This window comes from Monodon monoceros, unplaced genomic scaffold (assembly GCF_005190385.1).
Source record: "Monodon monoceros isolate NGI ecotype Baffin Bay Population unplaced genomic scaffold, NGI_Narwhal_1 Super_Scaffold_20, whole genome shotgun sequence".
Lineage (NCBI taxonomy): Eukaryota > Metazoa > Chordata > Mammalia > Artiodactyla > Monodontidae > Monodon > Monodon monoceros.
In genome coordinates this window covers 133,764,915-133,777,493 of record NW_021703777.1, presented here as the reverse complement: position 1 = coordinate 133,777,493, position 12,579 = coordinate 133,764,915, and the positions used below count along the sequence as shown (strand labels likewise).

The window sequence follows — 12,579 nt, the reverse complement described above, 5'->3', positions numbered from 1 at the left end:
TAGAAGAAGGAGGAGCAGCTCTGTGCAGTGGAGGGAGAGCATGGCATGTTCCAGAACCCATAGGTGCCCACCGTGGAGCAGAACTGTGGTGGAAGAGGTGGGCAAGGACATGGTGAGGCAGGGCCTCGGGGCCACCTGGCAGCCACGTCACTCCACATCTTGGAGCCTCCGTCCCCGTCCTTCCCCATACACTATGCAGACATCACGAGCCTGTGATGGAGAGCTCCCGGCCCTCACCTGGCACAGAGGAGCAGTCCGCAGATGGCAGGGATCATTGTCATTATGGTGATGCTGTCGTTATGGTGATGCTGTCGTTATGGCGATGACGTCAGGGACCTCCGGCTAAGATGGCAGAAGCTTCAGAGCATGGACCCAGCTCAGCAGGGCAGGGCTCCCCTCTGCAGACAGGGCCTCCTTGTACAGTGTGTGGGGCAGGGAGGCACTGTGGGACCCAGGCCTCAGAAGAAACGTGGGCCCTTGCCGGTCCAGGATTCTCAGGCTGAGCGGGTCTGGGGCCTGAGCCCACCCGATCAGCCCCCATTGGAGCAGGGGGCCTGGCAGTGGCCGGTGGGCTGGCATGGGACATCTCAACTTGGTGCGGTGGGCAGGGGGTACTGGGAATGCCCTGCAGGCCAATCCTAGCAGGGTGGCAGCTAGCCTGGGGTACCCTGCAGAGCTGGGGGAGCACAGGCCGAGGGCCTCCACCACAAAGCCCCGGACGCTTCCAGAAGCTGCATCAGGGGGCAGGGAGTCAGGACTGAGGGAGGGCTCTCGAGCCACCTGGCCTGGCGCCCAGGCTGCATGCCCTCGGGCGAGGCATGGGACCTCTCGGAGCCTGGGTTTCCTGAGGTCGTAAAATGAAAACTAGAATCTCGGGGCAGGTGACGATGGCAGCAACTGTCATGAAGTCCCTTCCCAAGCCTGGCCAGTGGTCCTGCATCAGTGCAGGAGGATGGCGGGGTTCAGGGTCCGAACTGGTATCCCCGAGTAGGCCTCCTGGACCCGGACGCTGCATGTATGAGTGTGCGTGATTCTACCAAAATGGGCCACTGCGTCGTCGTTTCGGAGGGTCCGTGACCCAGAAAAAGGGGGGCTTTCTGCCCCAGAGGGACAGCATGCATGGCCCGGCTTCCAGGTACACAGGCCTCGGTGGGCCCGTCTGCCAAGGGGAGGGGTAGTCCCCCTGCTGCGTGGACCTGCTGTTCTGAACGGCACGGTGGTCTCAAGGAACAGCAGGTGACAGCTTCTCAGAAAGAGCCCTGGACCCCCCTCCAGAAGGTCCGAGTTCTAATGTGCCACTTGAAGGCTGGGTGACACGGGAGATGTCCCCGTCTGTGGCCCGGTCCACGTCCTCTGGGCACCACCAGCCCCCACACTCGTTGCCTCCCTGGGTGTGAGTGCACGTGTGCATCTGGCACAGAGCCGTGTGTGCCCTGGGTTCCCGGCTGCCATCCCTTGATGAGCCCTTGCTGCGAGCAGAGGTTAGTGGCCGTTACTGATTCCTGTATTCAGGGAGCCCTTGGCGATGGAGCCAGGTTACAGGCTTAAGTCAGATCATGTCCCTCAGAAAACTACCTCTGGCTGTAAGATGCTGGTGGCATGTCATCAGTGCTTCACAAGGCATCAAGGCCTCCAGGTCCCAGGCCCTCGAATGGATTTAATTGTGCTCTGACCCACCTGCCCGGCAGGTGTGCGATCTCTGTGGGGTGGGCGCACCTGGTCTGGTTTATTTCTGCGTCCCGGCACCTGAATGAGGAGAGAGCAGAGCGCCTGCATAGGACCAGCCCTTCCCCTCCCTTCTCTCCGCTCACCCTACCACCCAGGAGCGCCCCATGCAGGGCCCCGGGCACACAGGCCCTCTCCCTGCCCGGGGGTGCGCGTTACGGAGGGACCCCTAGTGCATCCGGCTCGCTCAGAGATCAAGGGCTGCTAGAGCCGCTCCTGTTGTTATATTTTCAGGAATCTCCCACGCTGGTTGTTAAACCAGCCATTACTGAGAAACAAATGATGTAAACTTATGATTATGAAAACTACATTTGAAGCAAAGGTGATAAATACTCAACACTCCCTCCTGCCTAATCTCTCGACTACATTTTACTACCATCTGTGCTCTCGAGGTTACTTAACCGCTATTGCATCTGTGCGCGGGAGGGATAATCTGTGCTCCGGGGCATCTCTTTCCAGCTCTGCATTCAGTGGCGTCAGGTTGGAAGCTTGAAACTGGCCCTGGTGTATTTACACCACGGAAAGGAAGCTTGCGGGTCTGGGAGCTTGGGGTGACGGGTGCAGTCAGGAGAGACTTCCTGGAGGAGCTGACACCCAAGCCCAGGTCTGGGGAGTGAGTAGGGGTTACGTGGGCAGAGGAGGAGGGCCCGGCATTCCAGGCAGAGGGAGAGTGGGCTAAGGCACAGACAGGATTATTCCGATTTTACAAACATCACAACTGAGGTCGTGTCGCTCAGCACAGCTGGACAGGCCTGGAGCCAGGACCGGATTCCTGTGTGTCTGGCTCCTGAGCCCGAGGTCTTTGCGGTGCTGCCCTGGAGGGTGACACATAGGCGGACCCCTGGCAAAGCGTGTGGGACCCCTACCATGCTGCAAAAACGTCCTCCTCCCCAGGGGCTCTCCCCAGTGCACCCCAGAAGCGAGGCCATCCCGGAACGTCCCACGCCCTGGGCTGCCTTCCTGCCGGCTCAGGAGGGAATTCGGCCGTGCCGTGCCTGGCGGGGCAGGGAAGCCTTCCGGAGCCAGCGGCCGGGGGAGTTGGGCCAGGGTCAGAAAGCCGGCTCTGGCCTCTGGGGTCAGCCGTGCTCTGCCACGTTCCTCCTGCTGCGGCAGGCACTCGGGCGGGCAAGAAGAGCCCTGGATGGGGGGCCCTGACTCTGCCTTGACGGACGTTACCAAGTTCCCAGCTGCCAGGAGCGGGGGCCTTTAGCCCCTTCTTCCCTGGGAGGCCGTGGGATCAGCCAGGTGTGGTGAGATACTAGAGACCACAGAGCTGGAGCTGGGATGGCTGAACAGATCCCTCTGCCAGGCCTTCCCCATGTGACCCTCTCCTGCCCTCCAGAGCCCTCAGGCAGCCAAGTTTTGTTCTCAGCCTACAGATGGGGAAACAGGACCAGAGCCCGGGGGTCCCTGCCAGCCCCCAGGACTCGCCCTTAGCCTGAGTCCCCAAACCCAGCTGCCGTCAGCTGCTCTGGGAGGCATGTGACACACGCGGGCTCCTGGGCCCCTAAGGCTGCCTTGGGAGGTTTTGGGGGGGCAGAGGGGAGGGGGCAGGCACTCTCAGATGTGACAAGCACCCAGGGTCATTGTGACAGGCCTGCGGGCTTGGGAACCCAGCTGGGACACCATGCAGCACCCCTCCCTCCCTCCTGCCTCCGGCTGCCTCCCCGGCAACGGGGTGGGCTCCTGTGGCCAGGTGGGGGCCAGGCGGGGGGAGCAGTGTTGGGAGCGCCAGCCCCAGAGGGTCCTCTCCTTTGCCTCTCCTCCTGCCCGCTAACCCACCACATGTCCCCAGTTCACAGGTCCCCAAGGTCGGGTGTCCCCTTGCCCGTAGAACCCAGGTTCCTGTGCAGCTTTTCAGACTCAGTTCTCAGGGCATCTTGGTCTGGAGGCTGGAGGATGGGCTGCATGGGACCTGCGGGGGGTGCCGGGGGTAAGTGACTCCTTGGGCCCCCTTCCCACCCCCCGCAGGCCCTGCTGTGGTCCCCCTGCTGCTAGCGGGAGGCTCCCGGCCGGTGAGCACAGGGTCACCCTCACCGCGCCGCTCTCCCCTTCCCAGCTTAGAGCGCGGTGACCTGTGTCGCCGCTCTCCCCTCTCCTCCCCTCTGTGTGTCACCACCTGGGAGACCCAACCCCGGAGACACCCGGGGGCCCTAAAGCAGGAGATCACAGGCTGCAGGGGTGCTGGGCATCACCCTGCCAGCCCGGTCCATGCCTCCCTGGGATCCCTGTTCGCCGTCACCTCTGGGCCCCTTCCCCTTGCTTCCACCTCCCCAGGGCCCGGCCCTGGAGGCCAGCATCTCGCTCAGGCCTCTGATCTTTCTCTGCCCCGCCGCGCTCCCAGTAACCACCCACAGCCATGCCCCCCGGGGCCTCAGGACCCCGGCCTGTGTCAGGCTCCCGCTCAACACCCAGCCAATAACAGGAGATGCGATTTTCCTTTTCTCCTTCCCGTTGGGCGTCTTGGTTGACCCACAGTACTTGGGAAGGTTGTGACACGGTACCTGGAAGTGGGTGCTGCTGTCTGAAGTGACAGTTCTGAGTCCCCGTGGGCTGGGTTGTGGATTCCCCAGATCAGCAGGAAACCCCAGTGTCAGCGCCATGCAGGTGGCTCGTTTCTGGCATATGCCAGAACGTTCTTCCTGGTTGCAGGTGCGAGATGGCAGCAGGCAGCTCACGGCCCTTCCCTGGCGGAGACTAGCTTGATGGTGTGTGTGTGTGTCTGTGTGTATCTGTGTATGTCTGTGTGTCTGTGAGTGTGTGTCTAGTAGTCTGTGTGTATCTATGTGTCTGTCTGTGTGTGTCTGCATGCCTGTATATGTCTCTGTGTGTGTGTCTGTGTATGTCTTGTGTGTGCGTGTGTGTCTGTCTGTGTGTCTCTGTGTGAGTGTGTGTCTAGTATGTCTGTGTGTATCTATGTGTTTGTATATGTGTGTGTGTCTCTGTGTGTGTCTGTGTGTGTGTCTATATATGTCTGTGTGTGTGTGTGTGTGTGTGTGTGTGAGAGTGTGTGCGCCCTCTGAGGACCCCAGGCCCAGATTCAGTTAGGAGGGCCTTTTGTGACTCAGCAAAAATGGGTCCCTTGGGTTCCCTCCCCCATATCCTGCCAGCAACTGGGCTCCAAAACCCAGGGCGTGCCACACATATTTGGTGATTTTTATGCAGGACACAAGTGGCAGTGACTCTGATGTTTCTGCTTTCCGTAGTTAACCATGTGTCTTCACACCGTTTTCTCTCGATCATCACAGTAACCTTTAGTATGAGTTTTAAATTTAAGGAAACCCTCTTTGAGGGGCAAGAATTGGGTTTTTTAAATTATAAAGTCACAATTTTAACCATTTTAAAGTGTATGACTGAGTGGCGTTTAACACGTTCTCAAGGTTGTACGACCTCCACTACCTCTATCCAATTCCAGAACACTTTTATCAGCCCAGCAGGAAACCCCGTACCACTGACCAGCTATTCTCCGGTCCTTTCCCTCCCCAAGACCCCGGCAGTGACTACTCTGGTTTTGGTCCCCGTGGATCTGCCCATCCTGGATGTTTCGTATAAATGGGATCAGCCTAACGGCCGTGTCCGTGTTTCAGCGAACGTCAGAGCTTCACGACTTTTTATGGACGAACCATGTCCCCGAGTCTGAATCGAGCTCATTTTGTTTATCCGTTTGTCCTTCGATGGGCAGTTGGGTTGTTTCCGCTCTTGGCACTTGTGGATGATGCCGCTGTGAACGTGGGTGTGCAGGTGTCCGCGTGAGTCCCTGGTTTGGGTCGTCTGGGATCTGCTTGGGAGTGGATCTGCTGGGTCGCACGGTGATCCTGCTAAGTACGTGGAAGAACGGCCATACTGGTTTCCACACAGCCACACGGAAGCCACACTTCTCAAATGGGGGCCAGAGGGGGATTTGAACCGGGTCCTCTGGGGCCAGAACCTGACCCCCGCTGCTGTTGCAGACTGTCCCCCACCTCCTTTCCGTCTTCCCCTCAGCCCTCCCAGGCAGGAGGGGGACAGCCTCACTCCCCCTGGGAAGCCCTCCCGGGAGCTGGTGCTGTGCCCACCTGAGCCGGGTCTCGAAGGACAAGGAGTTACTCAGAGCCTGCTGAGGAAGACAGATGTGGGGTTGATGGGAGCAGAAACCTGCAAGGAACAGTCTAGAATTCGGGTGGCAGTCAGGGGAAGCTCCACAGAGGTTGCTCTATCTCGGATCATAACAAACGTGCCCAACACACACTGGCCCTGCCCGTGGCCGGGCTCAGCCCTGAGAGCTGACCTGCACTGACCCACTCACCCACACACCTCTGGGGGGGTTGCCAGGGTGACCCCATTTACAGGTGAGTAGACTGAGGCCCCAGAGGCTAGCTGGCGCAGGTGCCCTTGACACCGTGCGGTTCAGCCTCTCCATTGTGCCCCCGGGATCGGGCTCGGAGAGACAAAAAACTCACGGTCACACAGCAGAGGAGGGGAAGAGGGAGGATTTGAACTGAGGCTCCTTTGCTCACCTTCCACACCTCAGCGTCCTCATCTGTGAAATGGGGGCGAAAAAAACCACTCACTTCCGGCTCTCAAACGGCGGCCATGAAAATTAAATGAAATCATGAATGTGCCCACATATGCAAATCTCATGAAATCTCAGCCAATTCCCGGCAGGAGGAAGTCCTCTCCCGGGTGCGCTTTCAAACTTTGTCTGCAGTGGGACACGTGTCTGTAGGTGTCAGGAGGCAGGGCTCTGGCCCCACTTCTGCAGCTGGTCACCAGCCTGGGGCCCTAACCGGATCTCTTTCCTCTGGGCTTGGTTCTGTCCACTGCAAAGCAGAGCGATGGGGATACAGAGAGAAGGTGGGAAGCCCGAGGGCCCCGGGTGCACTGAGGGGACCACCCCATCCTTGCTGCAGATCCCGCCTCAGGGGCCGAAGTTGCTGACTGCTCCCCTCTGGGTTTTCATTTTTATTTGAAGAGACACTTGTCGCCCGAGGAGTTCCAGGAAGTGTTTGGGATGAGCATGGAAGAGTTTGACCGCCTGGCCCTCTGGAAGAGGAACGACCTCAAGAAGAAAGCCCTGCTGTTTTGACGCTGCCGAGGCCCCTGACCACGGGCACGCCTGCGGGAACCACCAGACCCCTCCTCTTGCACTTGGCTTTGGCTGCTCTGTGTCCACGGTGGACGGTGGGCGCCTGGAAGGGCCGGGCTGGGGCCTGGGGGCGGGAGGAGGTCCCAGAGCAGGTGCAGCCCCCACCCCCGTTTCTGCCAGCAGCGCTCCCGCCCGTAGTTTAGGGCCCAGACGCCTGGCTTTGCACTACACCTTCCCCGCTGTTGCTTGCCATCACGGAGATGCTGCAAGGTCACTGCCCCGGAGATGGGGGAACAGACAAGTGCAGCCCACCCCCCAGGCCTCCGGGCAGTGCCCACCCCACGCTGGTAGGACAGAGGCGATGGGACCGGAGATTTGAGGAGGCCTGTCAATGACAGGGTCATGGGTGGGTGGGCGCACGGTATGGCCCCCCTCACCCGCTCAGCCTCAGGAGGCACGGCCTGGCACGTGGGCCCCCCACCCCCGAGGCAGGGGGAGTGCCACCCAGGGCTGCAAGAAGCATGGGGGCTCGGTTTTTACGGCCTTTGTGATGAATCGGTGTTTAGGGAGGAACTTCAGTCTAAACAGGCACCTTCTGCCAGGACCCCCCGTGCACTGCATTTTTCTTCCAGATCATCCCTTAGATGCCTAAATGATATCTTTAGAGTAACACAAAAGTTTTTATTTTATTAAAAAGTAGAGCCTACTTAAAGACGCCATATATAAAGAGTTTAATTCTATGGTCCCACTGAAGGGGAGTGCCTCCAGCCTGATTCTCCACTGTTTGCATCCGTGTGGTTTCGGGTTTGGGGTGTGTTCCTAACACACAGGACTCCTTGTCTGTTTTCTTTGTGCTTTTTTGTTTTTTGACCTGTCATACAGGTACCCCGAAAGGCAGACCCACTCCCCGCCCCCCCCTAATGCTGTGTGTAAGTACACGTAAAGTACAGCCACCACTGTTTTTCTCGCTGTCATTTTCCAAGTCTTGGAGAGAAGACATCCTCCCCTGACGGCCAGTGCCCCAGAATGAAGGATTTCCATGCCCTCTTGGTGACATGGCCAGGGGTGTCCCACCTTCCCCCCTTATCCCCTATAAAACACAGACACCCCCAGGGAGGGATGCTCGTGCCTGGTCCTGAGACCGACAGCCAGACCCTCGGGGAGATGGGATGGGAGGTGCCACCTAGATCACAAAGTCAGCAGGGCATCCACGGCAGGAGGCCGGCGGGTCCCCCGCTGGAAGGCATCCTGCTTTTGTGGGCTAATGGTGTGGGCTAGAGCGTGGTGCCTGACACGGAATGTTTGTCAATGCGTTGAGAGGCCTGTGAAACACTGCAGAAGTGTCCCCAGAGTCTGTTCCCCTCCCCGTCTTTGTGAAGCTGCATCTTTCTGTGTGTCCTCGATGTTCCCATCCGTGAGTCAACGTCACTCAGCTTCCTTTTGGCCCCGTAACATGCCAGTCCCTCTGCGCGCCCAGCTTCTCACCAGCCCAGCTTGGCCAGGGAGCGGAGTTCTCAGCACCTAGTACGCTTCCCTCCACTTTGCGATCTGAGCCCTGGCCACTGGAAACCCCCAGTTTCTCACTAGTGAACGTCATGTCGGACTAGGGGAGCCTGGAAAAATAAAGGATGATGTATTATAACTTGTGAAAGTGAAAAGCCACTTCTTATAAAGGTGCGTCATTTCTAGGAATGGACCCCCTTCTGCTGACAGTCGTTGGGGAGAGCGTCTGCCGAAAGTGGTCACCCCGGAAGCATGCACAGAGCCGGGCGGGACGGCCCCAGAGCTGGCATCGGGAATGCCCCGGGACAGCGCTCTCAGGGGCAGCCCCTAAGGGTGGGGCCCTCTGCTTGCTCTAGAGCCCCTCAGCTAGGCACCAGGTGCTGACGGGAGGGATGCTTACGCCTGTCCCCAGTCAGGCTGGGAAGACAGACCGGCAAACAGACAATGACAACAAGACTGACCTTTTGGAGAAGGTCCAGAGGAGGCCCCATATACACCCCAGAGGTCAGGGGGCCAGGCTTTCTGAGAAGGTGTTGCCAAACTAATTCTTGACAGATGAGGAGGTGTTCCCAGAGGCCAAGGAAGGGAAGGGGGTTCCAGCCAGAGGGAACAGCAAGAGTGGACCCTGAGCCAGAGGCTGCTTCCCCGGTTACAGAAACTTGGGTTGCTGGTTATGGCTGGAGCACGTGGCTAAGGAAAGGAAGAGAATGAAGGCCGGGCTCCCTCCAGGGAGGGCCCAGCAGGTTGGCAGATTTCATCCTGGGATGAAATGCTTTATAATCTCTACCTTTGTTTGCTCAGACCGCTGTAACAAAAACCATAGACTGGGGGCTTAAACAACAAAGATTTCTTTCTCTTGGTTCTGGAGTCTGAAGTCTGAGATCAAGGTGCTGGCATGATCGGGTTCTGGTGAGAGCCTGCTTCCTGCTTACAGAGGTGTGAGCTGTGTCTTCACAGGGCAGAGAGAGATCATCTCTCTTCTCATCTCGCTCAGCTTCTCAAAGGGCACTAATCCCAGTGTGAGGGGCCCACCCTCACAACCTAATCACCTTCCAAAGGCCCCCTCCTAATCCGTCACACTGGGGATTAGGGCTTCAGCATATGGATTTGGGGGACACATTTAATCCACAGCAGTTTCTAATCTTATTCCAATGACATTAATGACTCTCATAAAGACCCAGAAGCCTGTCCACGTGTACACAATCTGCCTCATTTTAGTATACCCAGGTTTGCAAGTCAGAAACCAGCACATTCCTTCGCCCCCAAGGACAGCCTGTCAGAGATCCTGGTTCCACCCTGAAGCATCTCTCTGTATCTCTCCATCTCAAGCAGACACTGTCACGGAATTATCCAGATCAGAAAACATCCTGAGGGTGGAAGATGGCCCAATGACCCTTACCAATGACCCAGGGACACAGCATACACCTGGCCTGTCCCAGGCAAACTGGACATGTGGTCACCCTGACCATACTCCCTCCACCCTCACCTCTCACCTGGGTGAACCCAGCTTTCCCATCAGCCTTCTGTCCCCACTCTCACCTCCGGACCTGTCATTTTTCACAGACAACCAGAGTGATGCTTTGCAACCATCAGTTGGATCATGTCAAGCCTCCAACAGCACCTTCTATGACCCCCCGCTCTCCCCTCTCTCTGCTCCACACGGGATTGGCCTCTGTCCCATACATCACAGCCACGCTGCCTTCCTTCGGCACAAGCCCTCAGCTTTTGCACACACTCTCCTCCCTCCTGGAGTCGGGGGCGTGCTTCTTCTCCAGGCAGGGCCCCTCTCACCCCTCTTGGTTTGGCTCTGAAGTTCCCACCTCAGACAGGCCCCTCTGCTGACTCTAGGAATTTCCCCACCAATGTCCGCCCCTGTGTCAGCACATTCTTCTTTTTTTTTCTTTTTTTCCCAAATCACAGTTTCACTTTGATTTGGAGACATCTTGTATTTTCTCTCTTCTTTTAATTTTTTTTTAATTTTTAAATTTATTTTATTGAAGTGTAGTTGATTTACAATGTGATGTTCATTTCTGCTGTGCAGCAAAGTGATTCAATTATACGCATATGTACCTTCTTTTTCATATTCTTTTCCATTATGGTTTATCACAGGATATTGAATATAGTTCCCCAGCACATTCTTCTTATCTGTTTACTGATGACTTCCCTCCAAGAGGGCTGGCGGTTTTATAACAGTGCTCTGTGACCCGTCATTGGAATATTTGGTAACAGGCCTGGAGCCCAGAGTTCCTCCTGGTATCGGTGCTTCTAGAGCAGCGCAGCCCAATAGACCTTTCTGCAAAGCATTCTGTACCCACACTGTCCAGTATGACAGCCACTAGCATTTGAAACGTGACAGGTGTGACTAGGGAATTGAGTTTTAAGTTTTCATTAGTTTAAAGGTCAGTTTAAGTGGCCACGTGTGACTAGCAGCTACCGACTAGACAGTGCGGACCTGGAAGATTCGACACTTCCAGTGTCCTGAGCGGGAAGACCGGCTGCTGCAGGAGGCTCGGGACCTGTCATTCTGGCTAGTGGAGTGTCCGTTCGGTACCTGGTGTGTAGGGTCATTTAGAGTACATTTGCTGAGCCCCCGTCTGCGCCTGGCACTGTCCCGGGTGCTGGAGGTATGCACAGCCAGCCCGTGTCCCCCAGAGCTTACATCCCCACCTGAGCCCCAGCTGTCTCAGGTTCTAAGGAGCTGCCCACCCCAAAGTCCCAAGCCAAGTCCGGCCCCGTTCTCCACGCCAGCCTTGGTGTCTGCTAGTGGCACCAACCTTCCCGAATTGACCCCAGCCTGGGCCTGTGTCAGGAGCGCCAAGACTGATGGGGCCGGGAGATGTCAGCCTACAGGCCTCCTTCCTGGACCCTTCTCCCCAGGGTAGCTGTGCCTTCTAAGCCACTGGAATCTCAACCCAGTGCTTCAGAATTCACTGCTTTGAATGTGAGGATGAAGAGAGGCTGGCAGATCACACAGCCCATCCTAGGGTTTGGCTCAGAAGTGACACGTGTCACCACCAGTCAGGCCCATTGTTCAGAGTTAGTCACGTGGCTCCACCCAGCTGCAAAGGCATCTGGGAAGCACGGCACCTGTGTGTTGAGAAGGGGAGAGGACCCGCTCTATTGGTGGGCACTCCCAGCTCTACAGCCCAGGCTCCCCGAGGCCTTCTTGTCTCCATGTTCAACCCCCCGTGCCTTCAGTGGCTCTTCGTATGAATCGTCAGGAGGCCCCCAGCTGCCCCGGTCACCATCCTCTGCAGGTGAGCTGCCCTCACTCATCTGTGCCCAGCTGCCCACCAGCACCACATGGACCCCAGTCCCTCCGAGGCTTTGCCATGTTCCGTGCCCCCTCCTTAATGCGCTTTACCCACAAATCACCATGTCCTGCCCACGACCTGCTGTCCCCAGCACAGGTAACCAGACCAAGAATGGTCCCTGAGCTCCCTGCAGAGCAGACTCCCTGGTCACCCTGTGTGACATTTCTTCCCCAGCCCCAGCCCGAGAGGCTCCATTCTGCGTGGAGATGGTCTACCCAGTCAGCACTCTCTCAGGGAGCCAGACTGTGAGATGCATGAGTCAACCGGGGGGTGGACAGAAGCAGGGGACACCCAGCCACAGCGCAAGCCAGCAGGGGCCACACGGTAAAGAGAGGGCGCAGAGAGAAGTCGGTCAGGAGGGCAGGAGGGGGAAGCAGGAAGGAGATGGAGCTGGAGTGGCCCGTCACAAGCATGAAGGACATCGTGAGTGGCCCTGGGGGTGGCTTGGGGCTGGCCTTAAGCCCACCCACCCCTGCTCTAAGTTCTGAGCCAGGTGAGAACCAACAGGAGACGGATGAGGAACCGGGGACTGTATCAGTTTCCTTAACGCACCAGAGTCTGAAGCGCCAATGCAGAGCTTCTGGAACAGCTGAGTTGGAAGACGTTGCTTAATGTGTTTTAGCTCAGAAAAGTCTGCAAGAATGGTCCACGTCCTACCCGACCCGCACCTGGACCTAAGGTCCCACCGGCTGACAACTGGTGGCACAGGGGTTGGTAGAAGCACCCTCACCGGCCAGCACCACCAGGAGGGGGCCTGCCTGTGAGCCCGCCTTCCCGGGGAAGCAGAGGGAGAAGGGCCTCCAGGCCCATCTCCAGGACCCAGGCCTGGGACCTGGCTTGGGCACAGCTCCTGCGGGAGGTGAAGAAGTGAATAGCGTCCCTTTACAGATCTCACTGTCTGTCCCGCCCCGTTCTGAGCACCTGAGGTCCTCACAATAATACTATGAGGCGGACCCTTCTGTAATCCCCACT

The 12,579-nt window shown here is 57.7% G+C and overlaps 1 protein-coding gene across 5 annotated transcripts in view; it reads left to right on the top strand.

Annotated features, from left to right (window-relative positions):
* ABLIM2 (actin binding LIM protein family member 2) overlaps window positions 1-8,435 on the top strand; it is a 151,097-nt gene extending 142,662 nt beyond the window's left edge. For all 5 annotated transcript variants that reach the window (XM_029235595.1, XM_029235592.1, XM_029235594.1 and 2 more), the window contains one exon: window positions 6,677-8,435. In XM_029235595.1, coding sequence (XP_029091428.1) covers window positions 6,677-6,790 — 114 coding nt within the window. In that variant the 3' untranslated portion in view covers window positions 6,791-8,435. The remainder of the gene's footprint in view (window positions 1-6,676) is intronic.
* Window positions 8,436-12,579: the final 4,144 nt, after the last annotated feature.